Source organism: Solanum dulcamara, chromosome 4 (assembly GCF_947179165.1).
Source record: "Solanum dulcamara chromosome 4, daSolDulc1.2, whole genome shotgun sequence".
Classification (NCBI taxonomy): domain Eukaryota; kingdom Viridiplantae; phylum Streptophyta; class Magnoliopsida; order Solanales; family Solanaceae; genus Solanum; species Solanum dulcamara.
Window position 1 is genome coordinate 21,947,070 of NC_077240.1, and position 26,320 is coordinate 21,973,389.

Below are 26,320 nucleotides of genomic sequence, written 5' to 3' on the forward strand. Positions count from 1 at the left end.
CAAAGAGCCAACATCAAGGTGCCAAATCTTTCTGTCGATGTAAGCTGTTGGAAAAGATCAACCTGTTATCTCTAAAGTAATTTTTATCTGTTGAGCAACGACCTTTCCACTCGGTATCTCGCGATCACTAAGACCAACTTTGGTTCCTAATTTCATTAATCTTTTGATTATTTTTTTTAGCACTAATCAGTTAATCCATAAATACAATGTATTTTTCAAAATATTCCTTGAACTAATCCAATAAATTTTCAGCAAATTTTAAGATGGAAACACAAACAGGTCCAATCCTATATGGGCCTACCATCTGTAGCCTTGGCCCAAAACGCAGGCAAATGAAAATCCACGTGGCATATTTCCATTTGTTAATAAAGTAGCACACGGATTGGTATCCCAGCAAACATTTACCTATAAGATCTCTACCGTTAACACTAAATCTTTACGCGGTAATCCAACGGATGTAGTTCACTTGGAATTTCAAACTCCCTTCCAAATTTCCTATATTCCCACCTACTTCAATCCTATATAATCTCTCTCAATTCACCATTCTTCCACATTCAAAACTTTTCTCAATTTACCAATTTCTTACTTCATTTTAGCATACAATCAAAATGGCTCGTACCAAGCAAACTGCCCGCAAATCCACTGGTGGAAAGGCTCCAAGGAAGCAACTGGCCACCAAGGCTGCCAGAAAGTCAGCTCCGGCCACCGGAGGAGTGAAGAAGCCTCACCGTTTCAGGCCAGGAACTGTGGCTCTGAGAGAAATCAGGAAGTACCAGAAGTCTACTGAGTTGTTGATCAGGAAGCTTCCATTTCAAAGGCTCGTGAGGGAAATAGCTCAGGATTTCAAGACAGATCTGAGGTTCCAGAGCAGTGCTGTGGCTGCTCTACAAGAGGCTGCTGAGGCCTACCTCGTTGGGCTCTTTGAAGATACCAATCTCTGTGCAATCCACGCAAAGAGGGTTACCATCATGCCCAAGGATATTCAGCTTGCTAGGAGGATTCGAGGAGAAAGGGCTTAGGAATCTTCTTTTATGTTTATGATTTAATTTGTATTCTGTATTAGGGCGTTGTTTGCTTCTTTTGTTGAATGTTTTAGTCTTGGGGATGAAAATCAAAGTTATGTAAACCTCTGGTTTAGTACAATTTTTTTGAAATATGCATTTCATTTTGTTGCAATTAAAGGTGCTGCTCATAATATGATTTGGAGTATATTTTACATTTCCTTCTTTATTGCTTTTGCCTTTTGGTAGTGTAGAGTGTAGAGTTTTCATAAATTGTTTCTTTTTTTGTACAAAGTTTCATTTGTTAACATGATTGAATGTTGTCTTGTATGCTGCAATTGAGGGAAGAAATATAAGAATTTAGATCTCAAATCATTGGTATAGGATTTGCAGATCCTTTATGCCTAATTGACATTGATTTTGTTTTGTTGATCAAATTTGGTTGTTTATAGATACTATTAGTTGTAGGGGCTGGGTGGATGTTGATGTTTCTTTCTTAACCTATCAGAGGAAGTGGTAGCTGTTTTCATATTGAGTGGTTAGAATATCAAACTTTTGACTCTTTAACTTGCTTAGTTCTTTCATGAGCAGTCCTTAGACAATCCCAAATTTCTTTTGCAGACTCACAAGTAGAAATTTTGTTATATTCTTCAGCTCCAATGTCACACACCAGCAGTTTCTTAGCCTTATAATTCTTCTCAATCTTCTTATTATCAGCCTCATTATATTGCCTACGAGTTTTAGGAACAATCTTTGTAATCTCTCCTTCTTTCTCTTCAACGGTGGTAACATAGAGACCATCAAGAACAATGTCCCAAAGTTCACTCTCCTCAGCCATGAGAAAATCATGCATACGAGTTTTCCATCAGCTATAGAACTGACCATTGAATCGAGGAGGTTTGGTTAACGACTAACCTTCTTCCAAATTTAGTGGAGGAGCCATTCTTGCAGGAACTTCTCTTGGTGTTAACCAGATAAAGAAAACCTGCTTTGATAACAATTATTAGAATGTATGCTTCCATCAGAATAGTTAGGACTGAGTCCCTTATCAGAAATTAGTGCAGAAACTTAAAGAACAGAAAGATAAAAATAGACTCAAGATTTTACATGGAAACTCCTTGCTCAAGGGAGAAAAACCACGACCTGTCCTACAGGATTTCAGCTCAAAACTTCACTATAATAACCGAGTCAAAGATTCAGATTACAAGCTATTGCAATATAGGAATTGTACTCACAATCTCTCTTCTCTCCTTGCAACAACCTTGTTACAGATTTGAAGTAATAACTCTTACTGCTTTCTAAATCACTAAACTCCTAGCTGATTTGGATTTCAGGTGATCTCCATAATTAGCTCTAGTTACTTCGACATGATGAACAATAAAAATGAAAACAATGAACTAATCTAGCCTCCTTTACAGATTAGGATTAGGCCTTACAAGATTACGACAAAAAAATTACAACTCTAAAACAAAAAAACAACAACTGATAACTCTATCAGATCCTTAATCTTATTCAAGAGAAAATTTCAGATTCTTTAGAGCATGAGCTTCAATGGATATTTCCTTTTTAGTGATTCCAAAAAGCCAAGTGAGAATTGGTTGTAGAGAATGTATATAGCAGTGATATACGATGCGTTGGACGATTTGTATTGGTTAGACAACTGGCCTTCTGCACAGGGACTCGGCCGTGTACACACAGACTAGCAGACTTGGCAGGATCTGTTTTGTACTATTTCTTTGCTGTCATTATCAGCAAAGTATCCTCAAAGGGACCAGGTCCTTTACCTGTTCCCTGAATTTGTTAAATCATCAAACCAACTAACACTGAGCATTATCAAAGCCCTTTTACTTTCTAATTGTTTGTTGCTTAAATAGGTGATCGGTTTTCAGCAGAGATAGAAAGAGTGCAACCTACAATATTGTTTGACTTTGTTGTATGATATTGATATTATGCCAAAACAAAAAAAGTGATGGAACCAGTCAACTTAGTCTATTGGGATAAGTAGTGTTTAGAGTCATATACTTGCTACAAATCTTCAAATTCACCTGACCTGAACTTGTATATATTGATATCAATATCTTCTGAATAGCCGGTATGCATGAAAAGATTTGTAAATTGAGTAGCTTTCTGTATATCTAAGATGGAACTTTTAAACTCATGCAGCTTAGCAGATGGTGAGACTAGAGGCTCGAATACCATCCTGATTGCATATGTACCAGTGTAAGGGAGAGTGTGATTAAACCATGAGTTCAGCTAAGATGATAATTTACAGTATCTAAATTCTGAATCATATAAAAAGATTGATACGTTTTAAAAGGATAAAGACAGCAATAAAGCAACTCTGAGTTCCAAGAAACAAAAGGATGATACTTTAAAAGGCAAGTAAAGCACTGATTCAAATGAAAGAGGGCAAAAGACCACTTCGGAACCCAAATACTAATGAGGAACCACATCAAAGCCACAAAATCAACATATATAATATCAGAAGGTACTGTGAGAATGAATACTTGATTGATCCTTCGAGCTATTTTATGAATGTAACTTTTCTATTTCAGAGTAACAGGTCATTCATACATACAAAGGGCATCCCTCCACACTAAATTAAAAAATGAAGTGAATGCTTGTACTCTCCAAAATTACAAGACAAAAAGTAAGAACAGAGATTCTGGTGAGAAATTTACACCAACTCGAATCATCATAATCTCAAAACCTCTTCCTATCCCAACAGTTCTTGGGAGCACGAGGGTCATTAGCAGGTTTAGGCATTTGATGAAAGTCCACCATTACAATCCTTCTCTTGGCTTCCCTTTGCTCTGCTAACCTGTTGCCAAATTTCCTCTTGCTTGATTCAAATTTCTTCTAATCACTGCAGTTGTTGCTCTGTTTCTGTGGTGAACAATCAGAAAGAAGTTGATTTTGATGAGCAACGTCCACAGGTTTAGTAGCCACATTCATCTTCATCAACGGCAGAGGCGACATGCTTTTCATATTAACACTCCTGCGTTGAGTAGGGGTCTGTTGTGATACTTCTACTCTCGTCGTTTCTGTATTAACACTCTGTTTCTGGAGTTGCTTTTTGAAAGAACAAAGTTGTTTTTCACGAGGATCAACTTTGACACGTTTGGTGGACATGTTCATCAACATCCTATTTCTTGATCCCATAGTAGTAGTATTATGGGACTGTGATGTTCCTTCTTTATTAGCAGCATCCAGTTGTTGTTGAACCAAGTCAGTCTCCAATGTTTTCTTCAACTCCGTGACACTTTCCATTGTTGCTGTAATTGCATTGCAATTATTGTTTTTCTTCGGAGAAGCAACTTGTACCGTCTTTTTGATTGCCACTTCAATCTTCTTCATCAAGGGTTTCTTGCTTTGGGCATGAATCTGTTTTCTTTCTTTGACTCTTCTTTTGAAGTTTTCTGAGCTTCTAAGCTCAGTATGAAGAAGAAGATGAAGATTGAGAGAAGTTAGAGTAGAGAGAGTAGAGAGAGTAGAGAGAGAGGAAGATATTTTTCATTATTGGGGCTTCTGTAAAAATGCCCTAATTCACTTACATTGATTACATATACATGTATATATATACACAGTTACTTAGACTAACAAACTAACTAATTGGTAGTTAGTTTGTTTAACTAAGAGAGATGGAATTGACCATAATACCCCTACTTCTAACTAATTTCCTAACTAGTCTTTACATCTCAACACTCCCCTTCAAGCTAGGAGGTGCAAAGATGTTCAAAGCTCCTAGCTTGGACAAAAGATGCTCATGCTGAACCCTTGACAGCCCTTTAGTTAACAAATCTGCAGGTTGTTCTTGAGTTGGTAAGTAACTTACCTTTATCAGGCCTTGCTGCAGTTTTTCTCTGATAAAATGGCAATCTATCTCTATGTGCTTTGTTCTTTCGTGATATACTGGATTTGCTGCAATCTGAATTGCAGCTTTGCTATCACTATACATTTGAACAGGCAGCTCAACATCTGCATCCACTTCTTTCAACATGCCCAACAGCCATACAAGTTCTGATACAGTCGAGGCCATACTTCTATATTCAGCTTCAGCTGAGCTCCTTGATACTGTGGTTTGTTTCTTTGCCTTCCATGAGACCAGAGACTTTCCCATCTTGATCATGAACCCTGTGACTGACTTTCTGGTTAGTGGGCAAGCAGCCCAATCTGCATCACAAAATGCAGTGACCTGCCTATCTGACTGGTTGGACAATAATATACCTTGTCCAGGTTGTTTCTTCAAGTATTTGACAATCCTTAGTGCAGCCTCCATATGGGACCTTTTTGGTTGATTTAGAAACTGACTCAGTGTCTGAGTACTGAAGGAGATGTCTGGCCTTGTCATATTGAGGTACAGTAGCTTACCTATAAGTTTCTGATATGCAGCTTGATCTACCAAAGGATCTTCTGATTCTTCCAGCCTCTTGTTCACATGATCATCATACTGCCTTGATGTGAGCTTGATGTTGGTGTCTATGGGAGTTCCTGCTGGTTTGGCTGCAGATAGTCCTACCTCAATATAAGTTCAAGGGTATACTTCCTTTGATGCATGAGTACACCTTCTGTGGTTCTTGCAAACTCAATTCCTAGGAAGTATTTGAGCTCCCCCAAGTCTTTCATTTTGAAGGCTCTTTGTAGAGCCTGCTTTGTGTCTTCTATCAGTTTAAGGCTGCTACCAGTTATTAACATGTCATCTACATATACAAGGACAATTACAATACCTTCTGCTGACTTGTTAATGAACAAGGAGTAATCATATTGACTTTGTTTGAACTCAAGAGAGGTTAGAGCTTCAATGAGTTTGTGATTCCACTGCCTTGGAGCCTGCTTGAGCCCATAGAGGGACTTTGTTAGTCTACACACCTTCTCCCCTTGACTGACAAATCCCTGAGGAAGCTGCATATATATTTCATCCTCAAGGTCCCCATGGAGGAAGGCATTGAAGACATCCATTTGATGGATGTGCTAATTCTTAGAGACAGCAATGGAGAGAATGGCTCTGACAGTAACCATTTTCACAACAGGAGAGAAGGTCTCCTTGTAATCAATTCCTGTTGGCTGTAACCTTTTGCAACTAACCTTGCTTTGAACCTCTCTATTTCTCCTGTGGATTTGTACTTGACCTTGTATATCCATCTACAGCCAATAGGTCTTTTTCCTGCAGGTAATAAAGTGATCTCCCAGGTGTTGTTGCTTTCTAAGGCCTGGATCTCAGTCTGCATAGCTTCAACCCATTTGGGATCTTTGATTGCTTCAGCATAGCTTGTGGGTTCTATCACAGAGGATGTAGCTGCAATAAAACACTGATGAGATGGTGAAAGATGTGAATAGGCTACATAGTTGGACAGGGGATATTGGACATCCTGTTTGGCAGTCAGAGAAACAAAATCCTTCAGCCAAATGGGAGGCTGTTTGGACCTGACAGATCTTCTAGTGATAGTTGGTTCAGATACCTCAGAGCCACCTGCATCAGTGGGTGGTTGTGTAGGCACCCAGTGTTGCTCATCACCTCTTGGATGCACACATGTATCCTCTGCTGAAAAAACAGGTGGAGCAGTACCTGAAACTATGAATGGAGGCATTTGATGGAGCTGTGGAGCTATATTACCTAGACTTTGTAGGTTGTCTACAAACAACTGTGGAGATGTAGAATTATCATTCTTGGAGAATGGAAATATGTCTTCTCTAAATTGAACATCCTTGCTGACAAAAAATGAGCTATTGTGCAAATCAAACAAGATATAGCCTTTTTGTACTTCAGAATATCCCATGTGAACTGCTGATTTTGATCTGGGCCTAAGCTTGTCATGTTCAGTGAGGTTCTTGGCTAGAGCTAGACAACCAATTGTTCTCAAATGAGATAAACTTGGTTTTCTACCATACAACCTTTCATAGGGAGTGTGAAACTCAAGCACAGTACTGGGAGTTCTGTTTATTAGATAAGCAGCAGCCAGCACACAGTGACCCCAAAATTTGATAGGTATTTTAGCTTGAAATCTGAGGGCTCTGGTTACTTCTAGTAGGTGTCTATGTTTCCTCTCAGCCACACCATTTTGTTGAGGAGTGTATGGACATGACCTTTGATGTATAATGCCCAGTGATTTAAACATACTATCACATACTGAGTTAACAAACTCAGTACCATTATCAGATCTTAGAACTTTAACCACCTTCCCAAACTGATTCTTAGTATACTTTAGAAAGAGGTTAAGAGACACACACACATCTGACTTGTGCTTAAGTAAGAATAGCCAAGTCATTCTTGAAAAATCATCAACAATTGTAAGGAAATACTTGTTACCATCAAAGGTAGGTGTATTATAAGGACCCCAAAGATCAACATGAATCAAATCAAAACAGCTACTGCTTTTGATGATGCTAGAAGAAAATACAGGTCTAGTTTGCTTGGCAAATGGACACACTAGGCACTCAGACACCTTACACATACTAACTTTATTCATATTGAATATCTTGGCAAGTACAGCTGCAGATACATGTCCTAGCCTTTTATGCCATAGCTCCATATTGGATTCCTTGTTTGTTGACTGACCAGCATCTACAGAGTTGGCAGAAACTTGAGTCTTATTTGCAATATCTTGATTTAATTGTCTCCATAGCAGATATAAGCCACCCTCTTCTCTACCAACTTCCTTCACCTTCCCAGTGTAGAGCTCCTGGAAAACACAGAAATCAGGGAAGAAGGAGACTGAACATCCTAACTCCTTGGTTATTTTGCTAACAGACATTAAGTTGTACTTGAATTCCGGAACATGGAACACATTAGTGATCAAACTTCTAGATGGTAGACTACAAGATCCAATGTGAGTTACTTGAGTTGTATCACCATTTGGTAAACACACATCTTTCGAAGAGGCAAGTTTAAGTACAGACTCTTTTAGCAGCATCTCCATCTTAGACACCATATGGTTTGTTGCACCTGTATCCACAATCCACACATCACTATTTTCAGTTACAAACAAGGCCTTACCTGCATTGTTTGCCTTATTGCAATCAGGTACATTGGCTCTTGATCCTGACTGTTGATTCATCATCATAAGAATCTGCTCATACTGATCTTTTGTGAATGTACACCCCTGCAGTAGTTGCTTGACCTCTTTCTCAGCTGTCTTGTTAGAGGTAGATGCTGATAGTTTGTTTTCATTGTGCTGTCCTGTGCTGTTTCTATCCCATATTGCTTCACTATTCACATTTGTGTTCAAACCATAAGAGAAACTAGCCTGACCTGACTGCTGAAGTTGATTAGTGTTTGCATGAACCATGTTTGCACTCTGAACCTTCCTTTTGGACTTAAAATCTGGGGGGTATCCCACCACCTTATAGCAGGACTCTTTTGTGTGGCCTCTACACTTACAGAACTTACAGATTAAGGATGTATTTTTCTTAAACCTGTTATTAACACCTGAACCATTTCCAACTCTAGAGTACATGGCTATTGAATCAGAATTTGATGAATAAAGCCCCAAATTGTTGATGCCTGTCACCACAGCCTTCTGACTTTCATCTCCTACTATCATAGCATATGCTTGATTGATAGTAGGTAAAGGATCTATCATGAGAATCTGACTCCTAGCTTGATGATATGTGTCGTTCAACCCCATTAGAAACTGATACAGCTTTTGTCTATTCATGTGGACTAGAAATCCTCTGGATTTCTCACAATTACAACATGGTGAAGGCACTAACACTTCAAACTCATCCCACAGTGCCTTCAGCCTCGTATAATATGTTGAAACAGACGTTGTTCCTTATTGTAAAGTAGCTATTTCTTTGTGTAGACTGTAGGTTCTAGATCCATCAACCCTGTCAAACCTCTCTTGCAGGTCAGACCACACACTTGAAGCATTTGACGCAAATGCAATTCCACTAAGTAGGCTCTTTGTTACTGAGTTCATAAGCCATGATAACACAATCGCATTTACCCTTTTCCATTGGCCCCATAACTCTTCACTATACATTTCTTTTCTGCATGTACCATCTACAAGACCTAACTTGTTTCTTCCTAGCAAGGCTAGTTTTATTGATCGATTCCACAAGGTATAGTTTTCAATACCTTGCAACTGGAACGATATGATACTGATACCACTTACATCCGTGGGACTAAGGAATAATGGATGATTATAGTCAATACTTTGTCCATTATTACCTGCCGAGTTTGATGAACCTGATGCAGCCACTCGTTGAGCTGAATCTGTGGCTTCGCTTGTCATCTTTTTTGTCCTTTTAGCTCTTTGTTGCGGAAATTCGTTTGAGCTTCGATGAAGCTTCGATGAAGCTCAGATCTGTAAAAAAAAACTGAGCTAGAACCTTGATTTTTCGATTAAATCCTTGACTCTGGTTTTTTCGAGTCTTTGACTCAACTGTCTGAGCTTCTTACTGCGATCGAGCTCTGATACCATGAAGTTTTCTGAGCTTCTTACTGAGCTTCTTACATCTAAGCTCAGTATGAAGAAGAAGATGAAGATTGAGAGAAGTTAGAGTAGAGAGAGTAGAGAGAGTAGAGAGAGTAGAGAGAGAGGAAGATATTTTTCATTATTGGGGCTTCTGTAAAAATGCCCTAATTCACTTACATTGATTACATATACATGTATATATATACACAGTTACTTAGACTAACAAACTAACTAATTGGTAGTTAGTTTGTTTAACTAAGAGAGATGGAATTGACCATAATACCCCTACTTCTAACTAATTTCCTAACTAGTCTTTACATCTCAACATCTTTTTCTTCAAGGTTGGTCACTTCTTGTTCATCACCAACACTCACATCTTCTTCTTCTTCTTCATCATCATCACTAAGAATGAAGTCGTGATATGTTACTGAGGGTTCCAATAGGAACTTGATTATCCTGCTTCGATCAAGGTGAATATATCATCAGGCTTCTTCTCAATGGAGAAACAACTCATGAACACTGTTTCGATTTCCATTCTTCTTACACTAGTCAAACAACAGATGAAGACTTTATCAAATATTAGAAACAAGAACAGTGTGTGTTTAAGGAAGGCAATGATTATATAAGAAATTTTAGAAAATCTGTATGTTTTCCTACACGGACACTTTCTCCTTTTCCTACACAATGTTGGAGACTCTTTTTCACCGCATGTTTTTGGACACGGTAATAGTAAACTAGTAATTTAGTTCACACACAAATTTAGTAACTTTCTAATTTCTTTCAACCACAAGTAATATAAAAAAAAGTCAACCCGGTGCACTAAGGCTCCCGCTATGCGCAGATCACCATTGAAGAGTTGAGTTTCTCTGTATATTTTTTTTTTCCTTTGGTTTTATATAGATTCTTTTATATAGGTACAAGCTATGACTTGAGGTAGTATGGTCTCCAAGTAATTCTAGCGGATTTTGGGCTTAAAGAACATGGGTTGGGCTCGACTTGTCAAGTTAACAAATTGCCGAAAATGTAATTGGACTTCATTCAAGTCATATAATTTTGAGCAACCAACAAAAGTCCCACTAGTTTAGGGCCTTATTACATGTCTTCTCATGAGTTTTCAAAATTATCATTTGTACCAGATTTCGGTCCCCAGATACATGAGGTCAAAATTATGTAATTTATTTTAGATACACTGTATTTAAGTGTATTCGCATGTATTTGAGATACATTGACTCTCTCGCTTGCCTCTCTCTCCATGTATCCGTATTTCAGAATATAACTGGAATATATCCGGTCCAAATACATGTATCTAGTGTGATTCGTATGTATCTGGAATACACTAACTCTCTCGCTCTCCTCCCTCCTATCTCGCTCATCTCTCTCCTTCTCTCGCTCGCCTCTCTCTCTATGTATCTATTTTTTCGAGTGTATTTGGTAGCAAAAAAAATATATATCTAGGTGTATTTGACTTAAAATCTGGTTTAAAATTATTCATTAGTGAGACAATTTGTAATTATTTTCAAACTATAAGGAGAATTAGTAAATATGATAGAAATATTTATGTAATTAAATAATTTTTCCTTTAATTTTAACCTAAATATTAATCCAACTTTATAAACAAGTAATTTGAACTAATCGGCATACTATGAATTTGAAATTTGTTTCAATTGTCTTCAGTATTTGATTATAAAGACTATTTCTTTTAGAAGTTCAGCCCATCATTATCATTCCTCATAGTTTAGTGTTCAACCTTATAGCATGTTAGGTCAAGAGTTTGATTGAGTTCCGAATGTTGATCATGTTTAGAATGTAGACTCGAATTGGGACACCAATAGTCTTAGAAAAATACCAAGTTCTTTCAAAAAATAAAGTGCAAATCGTAGAGGTACAAATAATACAAAAAGGAAAAGTCTGATTATAATTTTCTTCTTTCGAATTTTGATTGCTCTCCAAAAGAATTAATGTCCAAATCAAATGCTACGTTTTCTTCTTCTTTGTGATATATCTTTTATTTTTCACGCGGTGTTCGATGTTTGGTATTGGAGCTCCGACTAAATTCGAAACAGTCTCATCACTGTACCATAATTCATGTTGGTTGTGGTATATCTTTTTTATTTTGTCTCTCTTCAATAAATCTTATTATTTAAAAAAACATTTTTTTCAGTTGTATATTTTATTGCTAAATGTTCCCTTGCTTGAAAGATTTTATTGATAAATAGGGATCTTTCTTCCAGAATATCAGTGAGATATAGACCTAGACTAAGTAACGAATATACCACTGACAAAAAAGTTATTATTATTAGAAGGTAAGAGATAAATACAAGAATTAAGACACAAAATCTGAAAGTAAGTGTTTGTTTGCATAGTAGTCTAAAATTTGAACCCAAATTGCAAAAGACACTCAGTTTGTCGAGTTTAGGAGTACAAATAAATTAGGCGGAGCCATGAGTTGAAGTGTATGGGTTTGCAATTCTAGTTCGTTTAAGTTATTGGCTCTAAATTAATAGTTTATACATATTCATTACATTTCTAAGATAGATACAAAATTTGAACCAAGTTACGAAATTCGGTCGAACCCTAACTCCTATTCTACCTCAGCCGCTGCAAATAATACCACTAAAAATCATGAATGTTATTAAGAGTGAATAGTGAATTGGCTCCAATTGAGGATACAAACCAAAGCTGCAAACTTCATCCAAACAGCTATCACGACTCAAGCCTAGGGCCTAGACGTGACACGGCGAATGAGACACTCGGAGGTACCTCACCCAAGCCTCTTAACATTCATTAAGCATTTCATTGGTAATGATAAACAAATCAAGCGAAAAAGCATAAGGGATATAGGGACTAAGGGACTTCACATTAATAAGAGTCAAAAATAACATAACATCCTTTACTATGTCCAACAATACCTTCTACATTAAAACCTGGCAGAGGCTAAGACATGTCCCTAGCTCATCCTCAAGATTTAGTCAAAAATACCAAACTTAATTTAAATGTCTAAACATAACATAAGCTAGATAAGATAGGAGTGTCGTTCCCGGAACATGGGAACTCACCAAAGTGGTAGCCTTCAACACTTAACTTATCTACGAGGGGGAGAGTGTGGAGCGACACCGATCCCTACATGGTGATATCATGTAGGCAAAAGTATGTGTTAGTACTTTGAATGTACTAAGTATGTAAGCATGCAACATGATAAAAACATTAAGACATTCATAAGGTAAAATACATGAGTGAATGCCTGCATGAGTAATCAAGTAGATAGCATTTAAATCATACATATGTGGGAAGATGACTATAACCGACATTTAAAATCATGCGAGCTATTACATGGAATCCAACATAACCCCCTACATTGGCACGGGGAGACTACTTGCCGGGTAGAACTCCATTCAGTTTACATTCATCTATTTAACATTTGATGGCTACAAAGGCCTAGCCTACAAGGGCTCCTATGGTGGCACATAGTTAATGCAACATGAAACTTTACTTAAGGACCCCTTCGGTCGAGTCCTCATCTACATGCTACATTCGGTGCTAAGTCAAATCCCACGGAATAGTATAATACTTCAAAATAGTCATATCATATAGCTTGAGAATTCAAACATCACACTCGGTAGAATAGCTCATTAAAACCTTTGGTTTATAGTATCATCATGGTTGTCATGCCCTATTTACTATCCTACTAATGAACTTTGATTTATAAGAAAATTAGGTCTACAATCAGTGATGGTATTCCGGATACCATGCTAATCGGACCCAGTGGCGGACTCAGGAATTTTATGAAGGGGGTTCAAAAATAATTAAACACGCTAATCAGAAAAAAATGTGCTTATTCGGATTCGAACTCGCGAGCTGAGACAAGCTAAAGCAAAATATTAAACCCCATTTGCCACTAAGCTAGTCATTTGGCTTATGCTCAGGGGGTTCAATATTAAATATATATACACATAAATTAAAAAATTTATCTTATATATACAGTATAATTTTTTAACGAAAGGGGTTCGGATGAACCCCCTCAACATGCCTTGGGTCCGCCCCTGATCGGACCTACCTTTTTGAAAAATGTTCAAAAGCATTGACGGCATATAGGGATGTCATACATGTCATATCATAACCTTAAACATTTCATTTGATTCAATGTGATGATTGTCATTTCACATTTAAATCTTACTTTGGCTAAGAAATCCTTTCATCAATCAATCATTTCGTAAAGACTTTCCTTCATAAGCATATACTTCATAACATTCATTGGAGTCAAACTTTATTTCAACTTTACTTTATCATAGGAAATTAGGTGGGTTCATTTCGTAAAAACCTTTCAATGCCTTTAAAGAATTCTTGCATGCATGGGAGTAATGAAAATGCATAAATACACATTCTTAAAGCAACCCATCATATATGGCTTAAAACTCTTTCCAAGCCTTCATATAGGCACTTTAATAACATCATAACTTCATAAAATCAAGAGTCAATATCCATCATATATGTAAAGAAACTTTAAATATATCATAATCTATGCATTTGGAACCATCATATAAAAGCTCATAAGATTTCATCATTTAAAATTGAAATACTAAGTTGAGAAAACATTTGAGCTCCATGGATGGAAGAACCCATGAATGAAAACCCACATACCTTGCTTGAATTCACTAGGAATTGAAGAAGAACCTTGAAGAAGTTGGAAACCCTAGCTTGAATTTGGAGAGAAATCTTGAGGGACCTTGTGAGTTCTTGCCTTGGAAGTTTTGAGAGAATGAATTGAATAGGAGGGGGTCTTGAAGAGAAGAGTGTTTTCAGACTTTGAACTTGGCCATAAAAGTGTCTAGGTTCATTGAACCGAACTTTGAAAAAGACACAATTGCCCTTCATTAAATCTAGAAAATTGGCCCTACGGGACCCCTATACCGATCGTCGTCGTAACAATGAGTTGTACAAACGACCCGTCTTGTAGGCCTGAGAAAAGAGCCTAAAACATAGTCTCTGAAGTTTACGAACGACCCTTGTATACGACCCGTCCTCTCAGGAATGGTCCGTTCTCAAGGCTCGTTCTGCAGGACCCAAAAACGTGCAAAATTCAAGACCTGAAGTTTATGAACGACTTGTGTATATGACCCGTCCTCAAGGAAATAACCCGTTCTTGGGCTCATCCTGCAGGTCCCCAAAACCTATAAAATTCAAGTCTCTGAAGTTTATGAATGACTCGTGTATACGACCCGTCCTCAAGGAAACGACCCATTCTCAAGGTTCGTAGACTTGGCACTGAGAGGTCCTTGAAACTTAGCCTCCAAACTCAGCTTACGAGGGGTTTCTACGATCCGTCTTGGAAGGTCGTAGACCCTCTCCTGAGGGGAACTCTAATTTTCTTCTCGAAGGGTCGCTCTACGACCCAAACTTACGAGCCGTAGAGGGGCTCGTTGTAACACCCCTCAAAATTTTCCCTAAGATTTGGGCCTTCTTTGTTCACGTGTGGGGCCTATCGTATTTATTTTGAAGTATGTGCTTGAGTTAAGACGAGTCCTTGAGAAACTTAAGAGTGTTGGAGGTGATGTGGGGTCATTGAGGACCCCTAGGACCGAGCTAAGTCCAAAAGATCCGTCGTGGCTAAGTTTAGGACGAGTTCGTGTAAGGGTCGACTTTTAACGACCTTACCTTTTGAAAGACGTCAATTTGGGTGGCCCGCGACCTATCAAATTAAAGGTCATCGAGTCTTCTTTCAACGCCACCAAGAACGTAAATTTTGGAGTTCGGATTCAAAAGATATGACGATCCAAAGATGAACTAGCACGATAGGAAATTCTATTTTTTGGCCTGAGTTGCAACTGCTGGGGAAATGGCCTTGGCGCGGTAGTGGCGCGTCGCGCCCTTAGGCCACATTGTAGCTGGAGATGGTATTCAGGTTGATGCTCAGAAAATTGAAGCTGTGAAGAATTGGCCCAGACCCACATCCCCAACAGAGATAAAAAGCTTCCTGGGTTTGGCCGGGTTCTATCGAAGGTTTGTAGAGGGATTCTCATCCATATCATCATCATTGACTAAGCTGACCCAAAAGAAGGCTAAGTTCCAATGGTCTGATGCTTGTGAGGAGAGTTTCCAGAAATTGAAGACCAAGCTAACCACTGCTCCTGTTCTAACTTTGCCCGATGGAACAGAGGGTTTTGTGATCTATTGTGATGCATCCAGAATTGGTTTGGGTTGTGTGTTGATGCAGAGGGGGAAGGTGATAGTCTATGCTTCAAGACAACTTAAGCTTCATGAGAGGAATTACCCAACTCATGACCTTGAACTGGCAGCTGTGGTGTTTGCACTTAAAATCTGGTGCCACTACCTGTATGGAGTGCATATCGATGTATTCACCGATCACAAGAGCTTGCAATACGTCTTTAGCTAGAAGGAACTCAACCTTAGGCAAATGAGATGGCTTGAGCTACTCAAGGACTATGATATGAGCATCCTCTACCATTCAGGTAAAGCTAATGTTGTTGCTGATGCTCTTAGCAGGTTGTCTATGAGTAGCACTAGCCACGTGGAGGAAGGAAGGAGAGAATTGGCGAAAGAGGTACACAGATTAGCCCGATTAGGAGTTCATCAGGAAGAGAACAATGAAGGCGGAGTTACAGTTCAGGATGGGTCTACATCCTCACTTGTGGCAGAGGTGAAGGAGAAGCAAGACCAAGATCCCGTCCTTCTCCAATTGAAGGGAGTCGTTCACAAACAAGAGGTTATGGTTTTTACCCAAGGGGGAGATGGTGTATTGCGGTACCAGAATAGATTGTGTGTGCCAGATGTCGATGATGTTCGAGAGAGGATTATGGCCGAAGCGCATAGTTCTAGATACTTCATTCATCCGGGTTCCACAAAAATGTACCATGACTTGAGGGAAATCTATTGGTGGAGTGGGATGAAGAGAGACATTGCGGGATTTGTTTCCAAATGCCCGAATTGTCAACAAGTGAAGGTTGAGCATCAAAGGCCATGTGTCTTAGCCCAAAACATAGAAATTCCAGAATGGAAGTGGGAGATGATCAACATGGACTTTATTACAGGCTTGTCGAAGTCCCGAAAGCAATATGATTCCATTTGGGTGATTGTGGATAGAATGACGAAATCAGCTCACTTCTTGGCGGTTAAGACTACTGACACCGCAGAAGATTATGCGAAGTTGTATATACAGGAGATCGTCAGATTGCACGGGGTCCCTTTGTCTATCATCTCAGACAGAGGAGCTCAATTCACTTCCTAGTTTTGGAAATCCTTCCAGAAGGGATTAGGTTCGAGGGTGAACTTGAGTACTGCCTTCCATCCCCAGACAGATGTCCAAGCAGAGCGCACCATTCAGACATTGGAAGATATGTTGAGGGCGTGTATGCTTGATTTCAAGGGGAATTGGGATGATCACTTGCCTCTCATAGAGTTTGCATATAACAATAGCTATCATGCAAGCATTCAAATGGCTCCTTACGAAGCCTTGTATGGGAGGAGGTGTAGATCGCCCATTGGGTGGTTTGAAGTTGGTGAAGACGAGTTGATTGGGCCCGATTTTGTTCATCAAGCCATGGAGAAGGTACGAGTTATCTGAGAGAGGCTAAAGACAGCCCAGAGCCGCCAAAAATCTTACACCGACGTGAGGAGGAGAGACTTAGAGTTTGAGGTAGATGATTGGGTGTATTTGAAAGTGTCACCTATGAAGGGTGTCATGAGGTTTGGAAAGAAGGGGAAACTTAGTCCTCGATATATTGGTCCATACCAAATTTTGAGGCGGATCGAGAGTGTTGCTTATGAGTTGGACTTACCCTCAGAGCTAGCTTCTATTCATCCGGTGTTTCACGTTTCAATGTTGAAAAAGTGCTTGGGCGATCCCTCGTTGGTAGTCCCCATTGACAGCGTTGGAATCAAGGATAGCTTGTCTTATGAAGAGGTCCCAGTCCAAATTCTTGATCGCCAAATTCGCAAATTGAGGAACAAGGAAGTCACCTCAGTCAAAGTTTTGTGGAGGAATCAACTTGTTGAGGAAGCCACGTGGGAAACGGAGGAAGCCATGAAGTCTAAATATCCACATCTATTCATGCCTATCGAGGAGGATATTGAAGGTAATAACCATTTCCTTGACTCAAATTCATTTGTACCTTTTTGAGTTTTGATTGATATTTGATTGAGAATTTGATTGATTGAATGACTGAGTTTTGATTGTGATTTGTACCCCGAGTCCATTCTTGGTTGCTCGTCATTCGAGGACGAATGATCCCAAGGGGGAGATAATGTAACACCCCTCAAAATTTTCCCTAAGATTCGGGCCTTTTTTGTTCACGTGTGGGCCCCATCATATTTATTTCGAAGTATGTGCTTGAGTTAAGATGAGTCCCTGAGAAACTTAAGAGCGTTGGAGGTGATGTGGGGTCATTGAGGACCCTTAGGACCGAGCTAAGTCAAAAAAATCCGTCGTGGCTAAGTTTAGAACAAATTCGTGTAAGGGTCAACTTTTAACGACCTTACCTTTTGAAAGACGTCAATCTGGGTGGCCCGCGACCTATAAAATTAAAGGTCGTCGAGTCTTCTTTCAACGCCACCAAGAACGTAAATTTTGGAGTTCGGAGTCAAAAGATATGACGATCCGAAGATGAACTAGCACGACAGGAAATTCTATTTTTTGGCCTGAGTTGCAACTGCTGGGGAAATGGCCTTGGCGCTGTAAGGGCGCGACGCGCCAGAAACATGCCTCAGTAGTTTGATCCCTGGCGCGACGCGCCACTAAAAGTTGTGCAGGGTTTTTCAGGCCAAATTCCCAGAATTCAGAACAATGGCCTTAGCGCTGTAAGGGCGCGACGCGCCACTACCACGCCATAAACATGCCTCAGTAGTTTAATCCCTGGCGCGACGCACCACTAAAAGTTGTGCAGGTTTTAGGCGTAATTGGCCTTGGCGCTGTAAGGGCGCGACGCGCCACTATCGCGCCAAGGGCGTTTTGGCCAAATTTTTCAAAATTTTGGAGAAAGGGCAAATTGGGAATTGTCCCAAATTATATATACCCAAGCCTTGTATATTTTAGGACCATTTTTCTTCAGCCCTCACTCTCTCTCTAAAAAAAAAAAGCCCTAGCTCCTCTCTCTTCTCTTCTTCTCTATTTCCAACAAAAAGGAATCCAAGAGCTTCAAGACCTCAAGCTTCCATTGAAGACCCAACAACAAAGTTTCTTCAAGCATTTATTCTAAGGTATGTAAGGCTATCCAAAACATGGGCTAAGTTCACCCATGTTCCCTATTCTTGCTTGAGGCTAGATATTCATGAAAAATAGAGTTCTTGGTATGGTGTATGTTTATATGAACTTTGTCTCTTATTTATATGATGCTATATGTGTTGATGTTGTTGAGCCAAGAAGTTCTTAAAATCCTTCATGTTAGTATGAATTGATGGAGATGTCTTGTTGATCCCTTTTGCCATGTGAGTATGTTGTTTAAGTCAATTTCCTTAAATGAGCTATTTTATTTGAATGATTGAGTTGAAATCATAGAGTTGTGCTAAACCTTGAGGAGATGTAATAAATGTTCATATAGAGGAGGCTTGATTGAGTTGATATGAGGAAGGAATCGGCAAGTGGACAAGGTCTTAAATGAGACTTGTCATTGTGGCTGAATTGAATTGAAATGAGAACCGAGTTGATGAGGTGGTAATGTACCACATGAAACTAGCCGCGAGGGCTTGTTTGAGATGATTAGAGGAGTTTTATAAGCATGGAGTCATGGGAGGAGTATCGAACACCGAAGCGGGTGAGAGTATAGTCCATACTCAAACCCCAGAAACTACGCCGCCAACGTAGGTAGGGATGGAACCGTTAAAGTCGGATGTTTCCCGAGGGATGGAACCGTTAAAGTGGGATGCTTCCCGTGGGATCGAAAAGTTAAAGTCGGATGTTTCCCAGTTGTATTGTCCAGAAATGATAGGACTTGACTAATCGATGGTATCCATGATTAGAGAGGCGTTCATGCCCTGGCAAGGTATGGACGGACGTGGCAACAACGTCTGATTGTTGTACTATCACCGGCTCATAGGTGATGATTGTCGGTTAAGAAAATTCCCATTTAGGCTTTGGTAGTGCTCCGAGTCAGTTGAGCTAAGTGGCTTATGAGTTAGTCCTAGGGCTGGGCATAAAATATCGAAAACCGAATTATCGAACCGAATCGGCTATTTCGGTATTTCGGTATTCGGTAATTCGGTATTTCGGTTCGGTATTCGGTACCGAAATTGATATTTCGGTATTTCGGTTTCGGTATTCGGGATTTTGGTTTCGGTATTCGGGATTTCCCGAATACCGAACTTTTTTTTTTTTTTTTTACAAAAAAACTGGAAAAAAATTACCAAAAAATAAGAGTATAGTAAGAGGAAACTATCTCATTTTTTCATTTCCCTTACCATTTTCATTTCAATTTTCCCACGTTTACCGTATATTATATCATTATATGCACACTTACACGTACATTATGGATAACTGCTAAAATTTAATTCATGTACATGTAAAAATTATAAATTCTAATTTCAAATTTATGCAATTGATTAAGAATTCTAATTTCACTTTGCATGATTACCACGTTAGTTATCTACATAAATTGTTTGGTAGTTACATTGAAAACGAAAGATTCCAACTCTTTCATATCTTTGCAGGAACTAATTAATAATTAGTGCAGTGATGTAGAGTTTTTGGATAATTCAAAGAAAAACATATGTATAAAAATTATGTATGATATATTAGAGATTTTTGTTTTCACTCTTTTTCATTATTTTTATTACATGGTAATATTTTTTTTATTCTGTATCGATTCATAAATTATTTTCTCTTTATTTACGATGTATCATTTCTCCTCCGTAGAATGTGGTTTACGAGCAATTTCGATTTCGATATTCGGCAAGTTAAAATGCATATATTACTTAATTATGGTGTAGTAATAAAAATGTAAGTTAAGATATGTATTCTTTAGGTTAATGTAAATATTAAATGCGGATAAATTTTTATTGTATATTAACTATTAAAAAAATATGGTATTACCGAATACCGTACCGAACCGAAGTTTTATTTACCGATTACCGAATTACCGAACCGAAGTTTGAAAGTTCGGTATTTGGTATATACTTTGAATTACCGATTACCGAATTATCGAACCCGAACTTTGAAAATACCGAATCGAATACCGAACGCCCACCCCTAGTTAGTCCGGTCTAAACTATTCTTGTTGGACTTAGGACATTGAGTGAGTTGTCATGTATACATGTATGAGTTGAGATCCTGAGTTGATATTGATGTTTTCCTAATGTGGTTTCATCCGGCCATTTTACATACTCGTACAATCCATGTACTGACGCCATTTGGCCTGCATCGTTTCATGATGCAGAGACAGGTACTAGAGATCATCAACCGGCGCTCTGTTGAAGATCCACATACACTTTCAGTCAGTCGGTGAGCCCTCCTAGTTCCCGGAGGATATTGAGCCTTCTTGTACAGTTTTGTTGTCCTTTCTTTTATTTAGATTGTTGGTAGCCATGGACTTGTCATGGGCACCCTTTTGACTTGAATAGAGGCTTCATAGACTGGAGTGTGGGGAGGTCGAACTGTTATCTTGAGGAGTCTTATCTTATTTACTTGTTGGGTTGTAAATGTTTGGCCTTCGTCCCTTATATTATGAAAAGTATTTCATTAATTGAGTTTCCGCTAAGAGAATGTGATTGAATGAATGAGTGACTGGACCAGGTGGTTCGCTCGGAGGTCAGAAATGGCCTTCGGGTGCCGGTTACGTCTAGGGTACCCCCTCCGGGGCGTGACACTCGTTCACATGGATGGGTTCAAAATTTTGAGACTTTTCTCTTTGGTTCCAACTTTCCGACTTACGGGGTCTTAGAACAATTTAGTTATGCATGAGTTTAAGGCTCGTTTGGTTGGGGAACAAGTTATCTCAGAATTAATTATCATGGGATTAGTTTCCCAAAATTGTTATTACACCATCATTATGGGATAAAAATAACACTACAGTTCCGGATAACTTATTCCTTGATTTTATCCCAAACAAACATGGGATAAATTCATTCTAAAATTAATATCGGGATTTGTTATATTTTCTCTCTCATACCAAACGAACCCAAATAGATACTTATTCGAACCCGTTGTTTTGAAACTATTGTTACCTCAGGTTGTAGGTATACAGATACTGAAGACTATTTGAAAAGAAAGAGACTATTATTCGTTTGATCTAACTATGCATTGATGAAAAAGTGCATAAACATACAAACAGAGAGGTGGCAAAATGCAACTCTGAGAATCCACACAACTCTTCTAAACAAATAACTGAAAGTTGCACTAGATTACAGTAAGTTCACTTTTACAATGCAAAGAGAACATAATTTTTTTTTATATACAACAGGAAACGTGAAGTGCTTACAAGTATGATGAAGGATCAGAAAAAGCTTATTTACACAGAAATTGGAGGGAAACTGGAGCTCTCTACATCCTTCAACCGAACAAATAAGTCTAGAGCGAATTTCGCCTTCCATAGGTCCTAGTGACAGCTCCAGACTGATCTGAAATCTGATTGTTTCCCTTTTCCTTTAATGAATGTACCATCCAACAACCGTCCCTCCAATACGTGTAGAATACTTCACGGATATGTGAAACTTTCCAAGAATCAGCACCTAGTTTGTCTGGACGCAATGTCATGATAAATTCATCAGGCATGTCAAAGAATTCAAGAACCTTCAGATTAAGGAGGCATTCGATTCCTGTTGGCACACTTTCAAGCAAAGCACATCTCTGGATAACCAGCTTCTCAAGATGAGGTATAGCACCCTCCCGGATTGTCAACCGCCTTAGGCCTTCCAACTTGTCCAAATTTAACAGCTTAAGCCTTTGAAATTTCCCATGCTCAAAGTAGAGTTCCTTTCCGGTGTATCCTACAAGAAATTCAAGATGGACAAGATTGGGCAAATCTTGGAGATATTTCAGTGGATCTTCTGTTAAATGAGTCCACCTGAAGTAAATTTTGACCAAGGTATTCAGATCTTGAATCCACTTAGGCAACTTAACAATGTGTCCTGTCAAATACAGTCGCTGAAGAAGAGGCGGAGGAGATGACATGTAAGAAAGATCAAGGATCTCATTCTCTTCCACCGATTTAAGATTTAAAGACTCAAGCTTGTGGAGCTTTTCAATTGATGAGCACACAGTCCTCCCATCTTCTTTTCTCAACCTCAGAATACAAAGTCGTCTCAGTTCACTCAACATCCCTACTTCTCTAAGTATACCACTGCCAGGGGTTGCCTCAATATACACAAGTTTCTGCAAGGCTCTCAAAGCTCCAATTCCTCTGAAAGCCTTAAAACCTGGTGAACAATTGTAAGGAAGATACGAGTAGGATACATGGCTATAGACTAAAAGGTGACGGAGATTTTCAAGTTTTAAAATCTGCACAGGCAACTCAGTGACATATGTCTGCTTCAGATCTAATATTTCTAGCTGTTTGAGTCTTCCAATGGATCTTGGAAGCACTTTCACATTGGTATTCCTCAAGCTTAGATACCTTAAGTGAAACAATTGGAAGACTGTCTCTGGAATCACTTTTAGAGGAGCTCCTCTCAAATCTAAAACTCTTAGCATCCGAGAGCTTCCAAGCACTTGACTTATGCAAGACAAGGACTGTGGATCTGTTACACCAAATGTAAGCAAAGAGTGAAGTTTAGTAACTGACCTTTTCACTTGTAGGTTCCCCAACTTGCCATGCATTGACAGCCGTCGAATTTTTTCAGGCCACAATTTATTATGCTCATCAACTGTTGCAGTAAAGTTATCAGCTCTTGATTTTGAAAGAATGAGCTCGCGATATAGATCATGAATTCTACCCAATTTCATGCTACCGTCATCATTGTACTGCACTGGATGGATCAAGCTTCTGTTAATGAGCTCATTGATATAGCCGTCTGCAACGTCTTCAACTGTCCTCCGCTCCTTTTGTTTTACAAATCCTTCCATTATCCACCGGTAGATTAGTGTATTGCGCTCAAGCAAATGATCCTCGGGATAAATGCTCAAATACAGGAAACATGGCTTAAGATAGTAGGGGAGATCATTGAAACTGAGTAACAACACTATTCTCATACTCTCAAATTTGTCATTGCTATCCAGTTCAGGGCCAAGACTATGATTAAGCATTCCCCATTCCCTAATGTTATTCCTGTTCTTTGTAGCCAAAACCCCACCAACGGCCACAATAGCCAGCGGCAGTCCTCCACATTTTTTTAAGATGTTCCTTGAAATGCTCTCCAAGTGAGAAGGACATGAATAACCATGAAATGCCTTTTGGCAGAAAAGAATCCACGACTCTTCAGCAGACAAGGGTTTCACCTCATAAACATAGCCATTGGTCTTTATGCTACAAAAGGAAGCCACATCCAAAAGACGTGTAGTGAGGATAACACGACTTCCATTATTTACATCAGGCAATGCATATCTGATAGCTTCCCAAGCTTGAATGGTCCAGACATCATCAAAAACTAACACATACGTTCTTGACTGCAGGAATGATTTTGCTATTGTTTTTAGCCTGTTACTGCTCATGGTGCTTAGGCCTTCAGGTGCTAGCTGCTTCACTTCATCGTAGAGCTGTTGAATCATATCTTTCAAAACATCCTCAACCTTGAAGGACTTGGAAACTGTTATCCAAGCAAGGCTATTGAAGTTTTTCTTGACTGCTGCATCCTCATACACTTTCTTAACCAGGGTGGTCTTTCCTGAACCTCCCATTCCCACTACCGAAACCACTTTAAGTCTAGGATCATCCTCCACGAGCCAACCATTTAGCTGTTGTGTGGGATTTTCAATGCCCACAAGCTCAGCTTCTTCTAGCAATAATGCATCACCTCTGCGATCATTTGCAGTATCATAGGCATGATTAGAACCTGAACCTTGCTCCGGGACATAAAATTTGTAACGGTACCTCTGATGGCCCACTGCAATATTGTGGACTCTTGATTTGATGGCTTGGATTTCAATGAAAAGTTTATGGCGGAATTTGATGTTTCTGATTGAGAAAACCAATTTAGCAATGAAACAACAAGATCCATGGAAGTGATGATCATACGAAAAGAGCATAGACTCATCAAGAACATCCTCAATGTCATTGGCGACATCTCTCACTTGCCTAACCCAGACTTTGATCTCTGCATCTCCCTCATCGAAAGCATCAGCCACACCAAGAAAGGCTATCATTCTCTCCAATTCATCTTTGATATACTGGATATCATGCTTTACTCCCTGAAGCAATATTGCTTCTTCCGCTAATAAGTTTGTGATTTTGTCAAGTACAAAAACGACAACACAATCTGCCATCTCCACTTGATCTTCATAAGTGTCAATGCTCATTTGTTTTTGTAATGAAAATAAGAACAGCCCCATCTTCCTGGTAATTCTTTTGCAGAGAAAAAATTAAAACATGGGAATATTCTATATTGTGGTCCCCTGATTAGTCACTGAAGCTGGACTCCTTTATGCATTAAAAGAACCTTGGGATAGACTAGACTAGAAATTTCAGAACAATTACTCAGAAAGTTTAAACAAACCCAAGTAGAGCCAAATTAAGTGGAACTTCTTTTGGGAACTCTTCGTTTCTAAACTTACTCTGGCTGACTTCTGCCAGAGTTTGACTCAGCAAAAGGATATTTTTTTAGGGTTTCCCACCCAGGTACCAAATTAGAACCCGATCAAATTTAGATTCGTAGGGAGAACTCTCCGTAACAAAGGCGACTTCGTATTAAGGGTGCAGTAAGAAAGGTACAAAGCTGAAGAGGAAAACTTAATCTGATGGAGCAGCTCTTCTTCTAGGTTACCAAAAACTGCCACAGTGAGAAGTGATACAAGACATGATGATGTTATTTTTCTACTTTGTGTTTGAAATCTTATCATAGGTATGTGGCTCCAAATGTTACTTTGGTTGGTGGTTGGTAATGTGTCACAAAGCCAATGCAGTTTCAAGTGATCAAGAACATTGAATATTCTCAATTGTTGAGTGGGAAAATGACTCATCATCAATTCAATGTTTTCATTATTTAGTCAATGTTTTCATTATTTAGTCGATCAAATGACCAAAACTAGTTTAGAACTAGTAAACTAACAAATGCACTTTTACTTCGTTGTTTGAATGTAGTTTTCCTCAAAAAACATGAAAATAAAAATAATAAATTTGAAAAGAGAAAAATATAGTAAAAGTTTATTAATCCCATGACACCAATTTTATCGTTACCCAAAACTCCCCTCCTTTGGATGCATTTATTCCTCCACAAAGTTACATGGCAACAGCGAGGAGTGAACAAGTACCATAGAGGAACTTCTTCATACCCAAAAATCACAAGGTTAAAAATAAATAGAAAATTTTATACTGTTATTTTTGGAAATTAGTTTTTCAAACTCATCTTCAAAAACTAATCAAGAAAAATCATCGTTAGCACATGTTTGGACATGAATTGAATAATACTGGAAAAAATAATAGTATTTACAATTACTCTGGTAAATATTATCTGAAAGTTAGAAGTTTTTTTTTTCATTCCATCTTGAAATTCACTTGCTTCATCGAAATGATCTACTGAGTTGGAGTACAGGCGCAAAGACAGGAGCGGGAATGTCTTCATCACCAAATATTGTATTAAGAGCTTCTATTGCATCAATGGTGGAAATTGAAAATTATCCGCCCTTTTCACCTTTTTCTTAATTATGAAATTGAAGTTAATATAAAAAATGAACTTACAATGCGTCGGTTCAGGAAGATTGTTATAGTTTCCGTAGTTGCAAGATTATTTATGATTGAGTTGGTCCTCTCATCGTTGAATGTGAAAAGAATTTGTGCATTCTTTTCTCTATAATATGGTAGAGTATGG

The 26,320-nt window shown here is 38.7% G+C and overlaps 2 protein-coding genes across 2 annotated transcripts; one reads left to right on the forward strand and one right to left on the reverse strand.

Annotated features, from left to right (window-relative positions):
• The first annotated feature begins 540 nt into the window (after positions 1 to 540).
• LOC129886933 (histone H3.2) lies at positions 541 to 1,163 on the forward strand. The gene has a single exon (XM_055961838.1). It carries the CDS (start codon positions 609 to 611, stop codon positions 1,017 to 1,019), a length of 411 nt encoding a protein of 136 aa, XP_055817813.1. The 5' UTR covers positions 541 to 608; the 3' UTR covers positions 1,020 to 1,163.
• Positions 1,164 to 21,929: 20,766 nt separating this feature from the next.
• LOC129884105 (disease resistance protein RPM1-like) lies at positions 21,930 to 24,845 on the reverse strand. Its single transcript, XM_055958464.1, has one exon. It carries the CDS (start codon positions 24,843 to 24,845, stop codon positions 21,930 to 21,932), a length of 2,916 nt encoding a protein of 971 aa, XP_055814439.1.
• Positions 24,846 to 26,320: the final 1,475 nt, after the last annotated feature.

Excerpts from the sequence above, each read along its gene's own strand:
- LOC129886933 (XM_055961838.1), top strand. The coding sequence starts at position 609 with ATGGCTCGTACCAAGCAAACTGCCCGCAAATCCACTGGTGGAAAGGCT.
- LOC129884105 (XM_055958464.1), bottom strand. The coding sequence starts at position 24,845 with ATGGGGCTGTTCTTATTTTCATTACAAAAACAAATGAGCATTGACACT.